Source organism: Rhipicephalus sanguineus, chromosome 2, assembly GCF_013339695.2.
Source record: "Rhipicephalus sanguineus isolate Rsan-2018 chromosome 2, BIME_Rsan_1.4, whole genome shotgun sequence".
Taxonomy (NCBI): Eukaryota; Metazoa; Arthropoda; class Arachnida; order Ixodida; family Ixodidae; genus Rhipicephalus; species Rhipicephalus sanguineus.
The window spans coordinates 59,871,459-59,887,159 of record NC_051177.1 but is presented as its reverse complement, the minus strand read 5'-3'; the positions used below and the strand labels follow the sequence as shown (position 1 = coordinate 59,887,159).

The 15,701-nt window shown below is 47.5% G+C and overlaps 1 protein-coding gene across 1 annotated transcript in view; it reads right to left on the bottom strand.

The window, feature by feature from the left end:
* Nucleotides 1-557: 557 nt before the first annotated feature.
* The window catches only part of LOC119383064 (uncharacterized), a 51,888-nt gene continuing 36,744 nt past the window's right edge, over nt 558-15,701 (bottom strand). Inside the window, exons 2-8 of the mRNA XM_037651054.2 lie at nt 14,738-15,021; nt 11,384-11,639; nt 7,891-7,987; nt 4,827-4,949; nt 2,679-2,859; nt 1,411-1,582; nt 558-692 (exon numbers count right to left, since the gene is read on the bottom strand). Coding sequence (XP_037506982.1) covers nt 568-692; nt 1,411-1,582; nt 2,679-2,859; nt 4,827-4,949; nt 7,891-7,987; nt 11,384-11,639; nt 14,738-15,021 — 1,238 coding nt within the window. The 3' untranslated portion in view covers nt 558-567. The remainder of the gene's footprint in view (nt 693-1,410; nt 1,583-2,678; nt 2,860-4,826; nt 4,950-7,890; nt 7,988-11,383; nt 11,640-14,737; nt 15,022-15,701) is intronic.

Sequence of the window (15,701 nt, the reverse complement as noted above, 5' to 3'; positions counted from 1 at the left end):
CATCCACAGTTGGAGCTCGCTAACATCGTCTCGCTGCCTTTTGCACATTCTGTGATTACAAAACGTCTTAAACATGTCTGTCTCTTCGTATACGCACATCACCTGTACATTCCAGCAGAGAATCCCCTAGTAACTCTCTAGACATATTGGTTAAACCTTTAACCAAGCCCTTGTACAACGCGAAATCGCTAGCAAGATGGTCCCATATTATCACTCTTAAAAAACTAAATAAGTGATTGTATTCTTTTGTTTTTGCTTCTTCGCTTATTGCCTATCGAGTTCGAATGACCTCTTCATTCTACCTACCGATGCGAGACGAAATTTGGTCGTCGCATGAAGGAACGCCAGTGCTTGATGAATCTAGAATCGCTAACAGTTGTCGGTGCGTAAGTATTACGTAGGCCGATTGGAACTTCGCGGACTCTTGACAGGTCGCAGTAAAAGAAGCAAAATGGGCAAGGCAACGGTCAATCATCGCAATTGATAAAGATCACCAAACGGTGCACCAGGCAACGTGAAATGAGTGTCTATCCGACGATCGAAGTGTAGCAAAAAGATTGTGTCGCGTCATAGCTTGGAGGTTCTCTTCAGCAAATCGAGGATTTCGTCGTTGATGACGTCGGCGCAGCGGGTGAAGAGGTAGTGGGTGCCCTTCTCGAAGCGTAGGGTCTTGATAGAGCCATTTCCGTTCCCTGCGTCGTGGAGAACCGTTTGTCAGGATTAGACTTGGGAAAATAAAGATTTAGAAAGAAATCGAGCTAACACCGGCTCGTTAACCTTGCCAAGCTGGCTATAGGAGCACCAACTCACGCTTTGCAAGCATGGCTTGATAGAACTAATCTCGATTCTCGTTCAGCTTTGGAAGGTTTGCGTTTACATTAGGACGACGACCGGATATCAGAGAGGAAGACTTTGAGGTAGGCTATAGAGTTGCTTTATCATAAATAATAGATAATAGCAAATAATACGAGGGAGAAACAATAACGGGAACATTGCTGGTCCAGTTTCAATATAGATGTCAATCTTTATATAACATATATAACTGTCGGGGTTTTACATCCCAAAACCACGATACGATTATGAGAGACGCCGTAGTGGACGGCTTCGGAAATTTCGACTAGCTGTGGCTGTCTAACCTGAACCTAAATGTAAGCATACGTGCCTCTAGCAGCCGAGATTCGATCCCGCCACCTTTGGGTGAGCAGACGAGCACCTTAACCACAAGACCACCGCGGCGGGTCTGTGTTAATCTTTCCCGCTTCATCTGTCTTAACCTGAAACCCTTCAAGCGAATTTCGGCCTGACGAGCCGACTCGACCCGGCTTGTCGGGTTCACGTAAACGTTGTTAAACTGAATCCACTGTGTGGGCTCAAGTCCTGCAACGTATGATCAGCTTGTAGAGGGCGTACCACGCTTCTTGAGCCTCCTCTCGTGGTCGTAGTACCAGGTGCTCTCCGGCGAGCCGCCGAGGATGCCGACCGTCTCGAGGCTGACGGGAAGGTCGATAAGCTTGTCGTTATCACTGATGGCCACCAGGACGGGCAGCTTGCGCGCCGCCACAACCTCGGCGTCCTTCTTGAACTGCGACATTTGAAAGGAATGAGGAATGATGAGCACAAAGTAAAAGAATACAACAGGGGAGCCACTCCATGACGACCCTGTCCTACCTTCAAGAAACAGCGCAGGAGCGGACAATGGACAATCAAGGGAACAAAGACAAGTGCTGTTTCTTTGTGGCAAAATTAAAAGGATGTATACTTTCCGAATTAGTGATAGTGGCAACCTGCCGGTCATGAGTTGAGAATAGGGAGTTTTCGAATAGGGGCCCCGAAAGTTTGGGGCCCCAAAGCCCTTTGCGTGTGCTCGCTTTGGGTCAAGCAGGAGCAAGGAGTTTTCAAACAGGGTCTGCGGCGCTTTGGACACTCCTCCTATTCTAGGTCACTCTAGTATTGGCCAACAGCCGTCGCTTCAGTGGGTGCCGTCATGTTTGTTTGACCCAGAGCTTTTGAGGCAGGCTTTTGGGCTCCCGCTAAACTCGTGAAATAGCGTCCCCAACGCAAAGCCCAAACGCTGTGTGGGTCTCGCGCATGTGCAGTGGCCTCGACGCTATTTTATTGGGGCTCCTATTCGAAAACTCCCTAATGGCTACCGCACGCGCACTAATTCATCCTTATTCTTCGGTGAATTTTTGTTACATGAGTAGGCTCCCCTGTTAGTATTTGACCTAGATATACATACTATTCCATTTAACTGATAAAATAATCTGAATCATCTTTCTTGTCACCAGGTGCACTAGTAGTTACAGGTATACAAACACACACAAGCAACCTGAAACCCGCAGTTTGAGACCTTAATTTTGAACCTGCGCTCTCCTAGACTTCAATAAAATGGCTGGACAATTGTTTCAGTTCAGATCCACGACTTATGTGCGCATCGGAAGCTAGGTGTACGGACGTAGGTGCTCACGTGCACAGTCCTCAAAGCTAATCAGAATCGGGTAAGAATATCACATTCTTCTCTTCGCAGTGTACGACTCAAGTGTTCCAGGAATGAGCAGCAAAAGAATGTTTGACGCATAGCGGCTTTACAGGGCAGGACAAATGTGCCTGCTGACGCGAGAAGGACATGCTAGGTACATTGGTGGCTGTCGTTTCTATATCGTTAGTATATGGTGTACCTGTGCCTTGTCGGCGTACAACATGGCCTTCATAGCCAACAACACATTGTCGATGTCCCGGCGCAGCGGATGGCGTGTGGCCACCAGAAAGGCGAGGGCCAAGGTGTTCACCATGCGCTGAGTCAATGGCTGCTGGTACAGACGACTTAGAAGAGAGGTGAACCAGCCCGGCCGCATCACGCTGTAAGCAAACCAGTGAGTGACAAATGAGCCGCAGGGCAATCAATCAATCAATCAATCAATCAATCAATCAATCAATCAATCAATCAATCAATCAATCAATCAATCAATCAATCAATCAATCAATCAATCAATCAATCAATCAAATCAATGAAAGTGAAACGTTATAACAAAAACTTCGTGCACAAATCTTGGCGTCGATAGCCGAAATGGCTAGTTAAACCGGTCCATTACAACAATGACTCCCAATTTTGTACACAAATGCGTTACGATGACAACATTTCTATGTACACAAGATAACAAACAAATATTTGTACAAAATCGGAGGAGGAAAGGCCAAAGTAATGGAACTGCGGAAACATCGATAGCTACAGCAAGAAAAGTCAAGCCGATGTGCCTGGTTAGAAAGAAGTAATGCTTACATATTACAGCAATTTTGTCGCAAGTTTTATTCGAACAAATTATGTTATTCGCAAAATATTCGCGTAACGGCGGCTCGAATTCAGACTGCCATACGACACATTGTTTCCTCTGAAGCAATGTGCTGCTTGGCACTGATGCAGGTAATACGTTAAAACAATCGAAAAATCTGTCGCGGAACTGCGTCTGAAACCTTTAGATGTCACTTGCCTCCTTAACAAAATGTACCTAAACAAAACCGCAAAATTTCAAACAAGTGCTCGACGGTAAAATCTTAAAAAAGTGAACAGGCCACAATCAAGGTGGTGGCGACGTAGGTAGGTATACAAGTCTTAAATATAGCGGTCCGAAAAACCGGCGCGGGTCTGTAATTTGTAATTGTAACCATTGGAGATATTTTTACCCTCAACAGGACATAAAAAAACAAATCTTAAAATTAATCGTATCATCGCGACAATGACAAAAAGAGTTCTAAAACTGGAACAGTAAAGTCGTAGGCGTAGTCTGGCTTGATTACAAAGGTCAAAGGCCTCTTTCGCGGCAGATAATGAGACCTGGAGTTTAATAAATCCTACACATAGTCGAAGCCAAAGTACTGACAAACCGCCGTCGTCAATACATGTAGAATCACGAGACAGATTTTCAAATAGGCAATCTATCACAAACATCACGCAGTATCTCGACTACACGCTGTATCTCAATTTACAGAGCAGTGCATATGCGTCATGAAAAGAGTTGATTATTTTGATCCAGTCAGCTGCGAGCTTTTTTTTTTTCAATTAGGGTTAGCTTTGTGATTGCATGATTGCTTCTTAATAACACCGACGTGGGTATGTAGCTTTGCTTTTTTTTTTTTTTGCCGTGGTGTTTTACACCAGATTATCGCTATCGCCGTGTAATCATTCAATGAGAGACGCGTCGCATACCCCATCCGAAAATTCCCGCATGTTATCCAGCTTCTACAGCAAAAGAACCTTGTCTAATCAGATTGCACGCGACGCGAGTGCTCTCGTATACTGCATTATCGACTGCAGGCGAGCACAGGCGATTGCCCTGTATATAGAATGCAAATGATTCACGTATAGATAGGCGTCGCGGTCGATTCGAAGAGATAGGAATTGGAGGACCTATCTATGACTGTGCTCGCCGCTACCGTTCTGCTCTGAATACTCAGTTTTTTGGATAAGAGTTTTGTCCAACAAAGAGTTAATTTTATTATCTCGCAGTTAGATGATGCTTGTTTGTCCCTTCCCCGTCACTGCAACGTGGCATTATAGAATGAGTATTTAAATATTGTGCACTCCCCTGCCGCTTCGCGAAAGTTACAGAAAACCTTCGATTAATTTGGCTTGATGCTGGCTTCACTTGCACATATGGAGTTTAGACATTTAAAGCAATCTACAGTGGCCTAATTCAAGACTGGTAGTATAGAAGAAAATCAGAGGATCCAAAACGAAAGTTTCCTCATATGCAAACTGACCCAGTGAAAGCAAAGAGGTTTCGGCAAACGAAAGAAACACGGGGTCCGTGGCGAGAAACCATGCTCACTTGATCTGGCTATAGCCTGCCGGTGCGAGAAGAGTCAGACTCTTGACCTTGAGGCCGTCCTCACGGCAGATGAGGCGCATAGCAGGGTAGGCGCCGCTGCTGTGAGCCACCAACATATCGGCCCTGTAGACAGGCGAGACATGGTTAGTTTGCCGCAACGAATAAATACAACATACAGTGGAGTCTCGTTCATACGATTCTGCATAATACGTTTTTCGGCCAAACACGTTTTCCATTTGATTCGCGGCCAACGTCCCTTAAAAATAATGTATTTTCATGCGTTTAATAGGATCAAACTTTTGCCTAAAATTGGATAATACGACCACGAAAGTGGATCTTGACCTATGCATCTAGAAATCCTAAATTTATTTTTCGGCATACTAGCTCAAACCGTGTTCCAACAAGCCACGGTTTGCACGTTGCAGAGGCGCTCAGACCGCAGCAGCGTCGGTTCTGTGGCGAAAAGATCGCTGCCAGGCGCGGCCGCTGCGTCCAATGATGACGGCCATGCGCCAGGCGATGCACCGCGCCATCTAGGGAAACTTAATCAGAATAACTTAATCGTAAGAATTTACTCCTAGACGTTGAAAAGAAAGCGCAGCGCAAATTGACCACCTACTTCAATGGTGCCCAATAAAACTGAGTGGCTGACGGAGTATGCATTCTCCCCTCTTTATTATTTTTTTAAACCTCTTCGATTAATACGATTTTTGCGTAATACATTTTATTTTCCGGTTCCCGTAAAAAACGTATCAACGAGATTATGTGCTTCAGTAGGCGCACACGTTATGCATATACGCCTCCACTGCCTGAAACACACAGATTGGGTCGAGATTGTTCTCGTCGGTACCAGTGGCGGCGACATTAACCCTTTAATGCCTGAATTATGAAAGCGCCGAAGAAAAAAAAATTGTGTTTCGTTTTTCAGCTTTAAATAGCAACGTTAACTTAAATCAGCAGTTGTATTATCCCAAATGCAACTTTAATGCACACTTTTAGGTATGTCGCGAATTCGTGACAACCGGCACTTAAGCCAATAATAGCTCAATATGTTCAATGCAACGCAAGTATGGCATCGCCGCATCAATGAAGCGGATCTCTTCAGGCCGACGTAACTTGGCGTCGTCATTGTTGTTAAATGCAACTTTGACTTTATTGCCTCCTACCAATCACGTGACATTGTGTCGGCCACCATGTGTACCCTAGACTCCACCGCCCAGCATAGCCGACTTCTTGGGAGCCGACAGAATGACATAAAGGTGACGGCACCGAGAAATAGACCTAGCTCACCATGAGACAGAGCCAGTCGTTTGTTCGGATTTTTCTGCGTCGCGAACAGATTGCTCTGCTGAACGATTTGTTCCGTGAAGGTGTTATGAAAATTCCTTGAAATATTCAATAGGAGCTCGGACAGTGTCACATTGAGGATGAGCGGTTTTCCAGTGTGGCTGTTCCGCTGTTCCGCAGTTTCCGCTGTTCTTGACAGTCTTTCTTTTTCCACCGCACTGCACGTTTTGGAGAGGCACTAGCTTGGCTGGTCTACCATATCTTCATCTTCATCCTCACTGCTCGATGAAGACCCTCGTGCTTGTGCGTGAGGATCGACATCGTCGTCTTCGCTGTCATTGAGACAGCTGTCGACACTTTTATCTTCAGGTGGCAAGCGCACGCGAAGCCTTTTTTTCCCATAAATTGAGCGAAAGTCCATCATGAACTTGTCATACCGGCAGTCATCACTGACTGACTCAAATGCCGGATGTCGCGAATTCGCGACATACCACAGAAGCGAGGATCGCGCAGAGAATAACGTACTTCAAAACAACGTGACATGTCGTGTGCAACCTTTTGTATGCGTGCACACCGAAAACATTTTATAGGAGATGGAACTTACGTCCCTCGGGAAGAAAACAACGAAGAAGTGAGAGCTCTTGCACGTGCTTCGCGCTCTCCGGCAACTGACACACAATACTGGGTTCCAGCTTGCAATACCTTACATGCGATGTCGCTAGATGTCTCGTGCTGAAAGCTACGTTCGCCCCAAATACGTGACAGCCGCCGGTGAAGCCATCAACGCGTTTCGTCTGTTACTTGGTCGGCGTCTTTCGGTATGTCGCGAATCCGCGACAACCGGCAGTAAAGGGTTAAAAAAAAAAAAGAAGAAGAAGAAGAAGGGGAGGGAGAGGAAGAAGACAGCGCGATTTCCCTGTGATTTTAACCTGCCCTTCCTTTGCGCGCATTAGAAAACGGACCTTACAGCAAATTCCTACAGGGATGCCCCTGACCTCTGAAGAGGCTCCCGTAATTGTATCCCCCCCCCCCCCCCCCACACACACACCTCGAAGGGCTAGGCTAACATTTCCAAGGGTCCAGGGGCGTAGCCAAGGGGGGGGTTGGGGGGGTTCAACCCCCCCCCCCCCGAAATTTTTCGGTTTTGCTTGCGTATATAGGCACGCACACATACAAACGCACGCACGAACATACATAAAGTATGGTTGAACCCCCCCCCGAAAAAAATTTCTGGCTACGCCCCTGCAAGGGTCAGATCCTGACGCTGCCTCTGGACTTGGTGGATTTTATTTATTAAAAAAATCTACAAAGCTGCTACATTAAAGACGTCGTTAACGCAAGTTATACATATCTGGAAAGCAATAATTGGTAGTAAGCTAATAAGGGTGCAGCTGTCCGCATGGTTGGATCGTCTTGCACTGATCGGTAACGTTCTCACCAGCACTAGGTGATGTCAACGCTCGCGATGAGGCGAACGAGACTTGACGCAGGTAGGCCAGTGTAGAACGCGTAATCAGTTTCTAACCATCTCTTATTATTCGTGCGATCACTGAAAAAGTGTAAACGTCGACGCACAGCCGTTACTGCAGCGTCAAGTTAATCGCGCGAACAAATTTATTTTTCTTTTTTTTTTCTAACGAACAAGTACCACGAGTTATGCAAGTCTAACCATGAGTTATCATGCTCGGCCGGCCTTGTGTCTTCCTTAATTACGCGCTTGTCTTGGATGACGCGAGGCAAAGGCAGGGAAGAGTATAAGAGAGAGAAGACAACTCACTCCGTGACGCCGACGGCCCTGAGGAAATCGAGGGCGAGGTTGGTCTTCTCCTCGCTCGAGTGCCACCAGCATCCAGACTGGCGGCTGAAGGCCAGGTCTGCGAAGAGGCCACCGAGTAAATTGAAGGGTGCCTGTGTATACGCCATGCTTACACACACGCTCGTGCGAGCGTTGCACGGAAGAGATGTCGCGGAATAAAATAGACAAGATAAAGAGTGTTTCCGGTCTGCCCGTGGTTTTTCTTTTTCATTTTGTACCCACTGTGTTGCGGAAACATTGTGTCTTGCCCCTTTACCAGGTGGCACCAATGCTCGGGCCTCTCAGAGACCGGCTCACAGACTTCTCGTGCACGGAGAGATTTAAAGTATCACTGAGCCATTCTCGGAAAGCCCCAACAGTGTGGAGAAATGACAAAACAATTAGTGGAGAACTGCTGAGAAGCATTGGGTTTGGTGCAACAGGTAGGAAGTTCGGAGGGAGAGATTATCTTCTTTGACTCAAGAGAAAAAAAAAACATTTGACTCTTCTCGAACATGACTTACCAAGTACGCCAACAGAGAGAACATTATGGTAGGTGGCAGCATTACGTTTCTTCAGTAATTATCTGAATATTCACAGGTAGTTAGCGCAAGCCAAATTCAGCTAAGTCAGAGTTAGACGAAATTGTATGAACGTTGTGCTTCAAGTGGATCTACAGGGCGTTTTATGGCGATAGCAATTGCATGGACACTCTCGGCGAGTTCTTGCAGTCACCATCGTCATATATATATATATATATATATAAACCACAAAGAAAAATAACCCAGAAGAAATATTTTCCGAAGCCCGCGACCGGGGATTCGAACCTGCAACCTGTCGCTCCGCAGCCCATTGCGTTAGACAACACCGCCACGCAGCACATGTCCTCCAGCATGCTAACGGCGAGCTATTTATATATACCATTTACCACTGGCGGTACGCAGAGCTCGGAGGCGCTTCGGCGTGTTCCCTATCACACGGGCGATTGCGCGAAGGGCGCGCTTTAAAGGTCGTATACCCCCTGGTAGTTGGGATGCGCGCCTTCGATTTGTACTTTGACATACAGGACGTGGTAGCCCGTGCTCGCGCGCAGGCGACCACGCCCTGTGTGTCAAAGTAGAAGCCGAGAGTGTCCATATAATTGCTATCGCCATAGAACACTCTGTAGATCCATTTGAAGCACAACGGTCGTACAATTTCGTCTAACTCTGACTTAGCTAAAACTGGCCTGTGCTAACTGCCAGTGATTATTAAGATAATTACTGAAGAAACGTAATGCTACCACCTACCATAATGCTCTGTCTGTTGATGCAATAGGTAAGTCATGTTCGAGAAGAATAAAATGTTTTTTTTTTGCTTTAGAGTCAAAGAAGATAACCTCTCCCGCTGAGCTTCCTTCCAGATCTCTTGAGGGAGGACGTTTGTACGTCTTGTGCTTTCACCGCAAAGTGCGTTGAAGCACGAAGGCCACTTCGCTCGCTCCGGCGGCCGCGTTTGCGAAAGGAGTGAGCTGCTAGCTAGAAGAGCCAAATTAGGGGCTAGTTGAAGTAACAACTGTGACAGTTATTAGTTCGCGCTCGTCCTGTGTATACCTGCGCGTTCTTTTCGCGCGTCCTTCTTTGTGTTTGAACAACGCGCAACAAGTGTCGACCTGTGCCAGCTGTTTGTTCGCGCTAGTACTGTGTGTGCTTTTCTTGTGTCCTTTGCACTTGAGCAGCGCGCTGCAAGTTTCGAGCTGCTTGCCGTTATTCACGTGACATTACAATTTGTTGCTATCGCACTCATTGCTTAGCCCTTGTGGCGAAACTGTGACTTTTTTAAGACAATACAGATTTTTTATAAAAATCCTATGACAGTCACGCTGCAATCGTTTTCGCACACGTACTCTATGTCGAGGCGGAAATAATTTGCCTCAACTAAAATGTCATTGACGAAACTAATTAACAAAGACTCGTTCATTAACTGTTTAATTATTGACTTGAGGGCAGTTATTTAAAGTTGTACTGCGTATCGTTTTATGGCATACTCATCGTTTAAAAATCACGAAAGTTGCACGTAATTCGAAATATTCGATTTTAAAGGGCCCCTCACCAGGCCACAGAGCAAATTTTAGTTAGACGCTGGAAGTTGTTGTGTGCCGAATCAAGAGCATTATGCCGCAAGAATTTTTCAAATCGGTTCGTTAAGAGATGAGAAAAACAGTAATTTGTAGCGGCACGATGCGAGGAGGCGATCTTGAAACTCTTGCCACTCGCCCCGTGTAACCTTCGCAAGCCAAATCTCTTCCATGCCCTCTTCGGCATCGCAGCCGGAGGATCACATGACGCATACGCATCAGCACGTCATGCGCATGCGAGGTCACGTGCGCACGTTCCCGAGCCAGCCCGAGCACGCGAGCGGCGTTGTGTCAGCGTTCTCTGTGGTGTACTGCCTGTTTCTGCGGGACAGGCATGAAAACTGCGAAATTTGTACGGTCACGAGGCTAGCGGTATCAAGAGCCAGTGCCGCATGAACATTTAGGAGAACGCAGGAGGATAAATGAGCCTAATGAGCGCTGGAACGGGGTAAAAAATTACACAGTTTCGTTGTCAGGGCTGGCGTCTGCTCGACGCGCAAACCGGGAGAACACGAACGCATGCGAAACGGAGGCAGATAATCGCTCATTTCGCTGCGATTCGAAGTAAAAAGAAACATACGCACACGTTCCGTTTGTGTGTCTTATTGTTTCCCTCAAATTTCATTAATCTATTCAAGCAACAAATTACACAAGCTGCACATGTGGCGTAAAATAATTATCGTGGTGTCACGTGCTACAGAGGGCGACGTCAGAGCACAGATGTCTACGTAGAGGAGCGACGTCAAAGCACTGACAACTAAGTAGGGCCCTTCCTTGTTGTAAGTAATCCCCTCCTTCTTGGGGCACGCGCCCGCGAGATGAAGGGCAAGCGGCGTTCAGCTTGAAATTTGACCTATTTTCACGGCGCGTAGCGTTGCAAATTTTGGCAGACGTGATCATAACGCCCAGTGTATGCATTGCGCTCATCAGCTCAAAATACTCAGACGTAGTGAGGGGCCCTTTAAGGGCGAAATCGAAACTGATCGCGCCCAGAGCGCAGAAAACACGACATCTCTGTTACGTAAGACCGGAACTACACGTGACGAGAAAGTGCCGTCAACCAGTTTCATCCTGCACCAGATTAACGTTGCCCTACGTACTGATGTGTCTCAAAAAGAGAGAGAGAGAGAACTGTCTTTCCCGTATGTGTTGACGACGCAGAATTCGCTATTCAAACGCACACAGAAAGACTACCATCTCATTTGGGAGCATTGGGCTCGTGCCTATAACCCTGATTTCCATGTTGATGTAGCAGTGACAGTCATAGTTAGAAACCTACACCACAGGACTATAACGCGACAAATTTGCCCCGTCCATTCCTCCCAGCCCGCGAAGTGGCTGTGCACGCTGCCCACGTACCTGGCCAGGCCGGTGCGACGACGTCGACGCCATTCCGGTCCAGGAAAGGGATGAGGTGCACGAAATCGGTGTAGCTCCCTGGGGCACCGGTCAGGATGACAACCACGGGCCTACGGCTGGGCCTGCCTTCGGTCTGAGCGGCCGGCGTGGGACCCGCGCGCTCCGAGCGGTCCATACCCGTGTGCACGAAGGAGACCGGAACCGGAAGGCCGTTGGTTGGTGCGCTGGAGTAGCCGCGACGAGTGCCCCGCCACGACTGTAGCAGAGAGCACAGTAGGAAGAAGACGCGATCTGATAAGGATGTTCTGATATGGTAGGAGCAGCACACCTACTCTGCGGGTGTGGCCAAGAATGATGATGATTGATGATGATGATATCCTACGTCAACAGCTCACACCCACCCCGGGTATTGGCCAAGGAAATCAATTGGTTATTTTCAACCCACTACAAGGACTAGGTCAAACGTCGGCCAAGAAAAGCAACTATTTTATAAATATATGTGACTTCACGATGACGTCGCACCATTTCGCGATCTGTGGCGTCATTATGACGTCATAGGTTGACGTGATCACGTGATGATGATTTCTTGCATCACTCGTGCTATGCCCGACGCCGCGGGGCGCCGACACTGACGGTCAACTATCGAGTTTGGTGAGGCATCTATGGCTTTCGCCTTAAAAAATATTAAAGTAAGAAAAATATTTAAAAAAAGACAATAGCGTTACTCTTCGACGATGTTGAACATTTACACAGGTTACCACAAAAGCCCGCGCAGTGGGCGATCTTGATTACGCCGACGATCGGCGCATGGTTTTTTAATGGCGAAAGGGACAAGTATGGCGAGTAGGTTTTAATGGAAAAGCGACAAGTATGACCAAGCAGCGCCCGCTAGATAGGTGATCGTGAGTTTTCAATGTAGCAAAAGGGGTAAATGTAATGTATCTGTATATAATATAGATCTATGAACGTTTGCTCTAAGTTACGTGAAATATATGTGTATCAGGAGTGCCAGAATGTTTCGCAAGGTGAGTTCTAAAACTAAAAGATACGTTGCGATAGGATGATATAATAAAATGTCCCTGAGCAACATTTATGTGTCAAGACTTTTTTAATGTTCAGCATCAGGAATGGCTCATACACATTGGAGGGACGGACCAAGAAAAGGGTTGGTGGTATTAAAGGGAATAAAATGCACATATGCCATAAAAGAAATACATAGTGAGGTAAAAAAGACGAAGAAAAAAAGGAATGGGAATAGAATAAGAACATATCCTCACACAATACGACTCAGAGGCACATACACCCCTAAAAACCTACTGTAATATTTCAATGCACTACGGTCGTCAGACATACGAGAATGCAAAATGAAAATCAAAGACGACAGGTCTCGAAGCAACGTATAGAAACTTGTCAAGGTGGCTTCAACTTTTCTTTTTAGGAAAACATCCATGTCCCGGATATATGGGAGTCGATAATCCACAAACCTAGCCAGTGCGGAGTACCTTGATCGCTGGATTCAGGATTGTTCCACCGCTCACTGTTAGAATGAAGCAAATGAGTGTGTGCATTTATGACACCGCGTATTATATGCCTAAGGGCGCCTTTCGAAAGAAAGAACAAAAAATCTGTGGCGCACGCGCAATGAATCATTGGCTCTCTCGCATTGCGAAGCGGACGGACTTGCGTGAGGCTGTATAGCTTCACGTCAAGAGACAGAGCCGTGCACAAAGGAACGAATAATGAAACGTGCCTTCAGGATGTGCGCATAGAATCAAACCTTTTAGCGGTTGGAGCAGAGCGCCGCCGTTGTCACACGACATTAAAGGCAGGACAGGCGCTGTGTAGACAGCTTTACTATGGCGGCAGAAGCCCAATGCGGGGAAGGCTGGTACACAGGCCGGAAGCTGTACATTGGGGACACGGTTTCCTACTATAGCTTTTTTGTTCCAACTCAACTGCACACTACAATGTTGCATTTTCATGCATTTCTCTGCACGAAAAGCGTCTTTCCTTTCAGTCCTGTGTCCCTTTCGTCGGTGTAGTTTTTCGCTCTTGATCCTATAGAAACATCACACCAACTAGCCCAACGGTTCACGATTCTACGCTTTACGTGCACAGCACTACAAAGTGCTGCAGCTTCGCCCAGAGCGCCCGGCATGGTAAAAGTGAGGGGGGGGGGGGGAACGTGGTTGATCCCTATGTCATAGGAATCGGTATAACACAAAAGCGAACCGTGTCTTCACTGCAGTATAGTTGATTGTCTATTGTACACTGATGTATGAGAGCCCGTACAATGTATGTTGGCGTTTGGCAGCTATAGCACCGTTCGACGTGGATGCACCCACGTTGATGCCTATAGTGGCACATCTCCATCCCGATGACTAACTCCAAATACCATCATTGTGGTAGCTGACATAGTTAACCTGGGCACCTGGACACAGCATATGCTGAATCCCGCGAAAAGATGGCATCAGCAAGCACATAAGACTGGCGCTCGATGTGCACTCATTCAACGCGTCGTGATTTGAGGAGAGAAACACCAAGGTGTGCGCTCCCCAGTGATAAGGGAACCTACGCCTGTGTTCATGCATATACCACAATACGCTTCAGGAACGAGAGAGGCAGAAGTCGTAGCTTGAGTCGTGAACACAGGAAGGCGTTCCGCTTCCCGCTGCCCTGAAAGCCGAAACTACCGAAGCGCTCACTGTCGGCGCTTGTTAGTGCCACGACGTGGCCTTCGAGATCAGCTTCGTCAACGCGGCGCGTTGCCGGAGCTAATCTCGAAGACCGCGATCATGAGGCACGGTACTTCACCGATCCCAGATGGTGAAACCGCCCTCCGCCAACCAAGGTCACTGTGAAAGGGAGAAGGTGTGAGAGTTATAAAACGTCTTCGTGAAGCCTCAGGCACGTGCGTCGGTAGCGCAGCGGGTAGAGCACCCGGAACTTGCCGTTGCGGACCGAGAGATTGTGGGTTCGACTCCCAGGCCATCAAAATCAACTAAACTTTTCCTTCTGGTTCTCTTTGTCATCTGTATTTTGCTAACGTATTTCCGTGACGGAAATACGTCAGTGAAGTCTTGGTGGACCTCGGCATAAAACACTTTCCTGTTAAAATAACTAAATGAAGTTAAATGAACGAGAACTACGCAAATCGGGCACTACCGAATTTCGTTTATGTTTTTCAGATTTTTTCCCGACTTTCTGTGACTGACTGACACTGGCGGTACATGGTGCAGAAAAAAATAATCACAGCTTGACGAATTACCGCCATCTCGTAATTCTGAACTTGAATTTTGGATTTGACATCGGCTCGCTAAACGGGAACGCGTGTCTACAGCCGCGCGCGCCCACCTTGTACAGGTCGGCGCAGGTGGTGACGGTGATGTTGCGATCGCGGTAGGGCCACTTGTTCTCCTGCAGCACCGACCCAGCACCACCGGCCGCATCGTCATCGTCTCGCAGCGAGCTCGTGGTGTGCGCCCAGCGGCGGAGGACGGTGGTCGACTGACCCGGTGTCACCGACGTTTGTTGCGCTGGTCGCAGCAGCTGCCACGGCCAACGGCTGCAGTGCATGGCGGAGGACAGGGTGGCAGCGACAGGTTGGGGACGAGGATGAGAAGCCATGCAGCGGCATCCTGCAGAAAAGCAGCCGCAAAACACAAAGTGATCAGCGGCGAGTGGTGGGTCTTTAGCATTATGCAGATCAGAGGTAGACGTCTCTAAGCTTAGCGCAAAAAAGGAACAAGACACAGAGGTATGACGCGGATGCAGCGCTCACTTCCAACAAATAATTTGTTTTACGAAGCAGTACAAGTACATATAGAAACCAGGCAGCAGCGCGCGCAGGCGCATATGTACGAGATTAGAACATATAAAACCTGCCACGGTGGTTTGGTGGTTATGGTGCTCGACTGCTGACCTGAAGTTCGCGGGATCGGAGCCAGGCCGCGGCGGCCTGCATTTTCGGTGGAGGCGAAAATGCTTGAGGCTCGTGTACTTAGATTTAGGCGCACGTTAAAGAACCCCAGGTCGTCAAAATTTCCGGAGCCCTCCACTACGGCGTCTTTCATAATCATATCGCGGTTCTGGGACGTTAAACCCGAACAATTATTATTAGAACATACAAAACATCAGTGATGTATGGAGTACCAACATGTCCAAGCTCACGTTCTTTCAAGTCTCTATGCATGGATCTATGCATGGAGGTTATTTTCCCAATGCCACGTGCCACATAACGAAAGCAATGCTACACTCGAACACGTGCTCTGGGAATGTGAGGCAAGGTGCACGAGCATTAACCCCGATCCTGCCACGG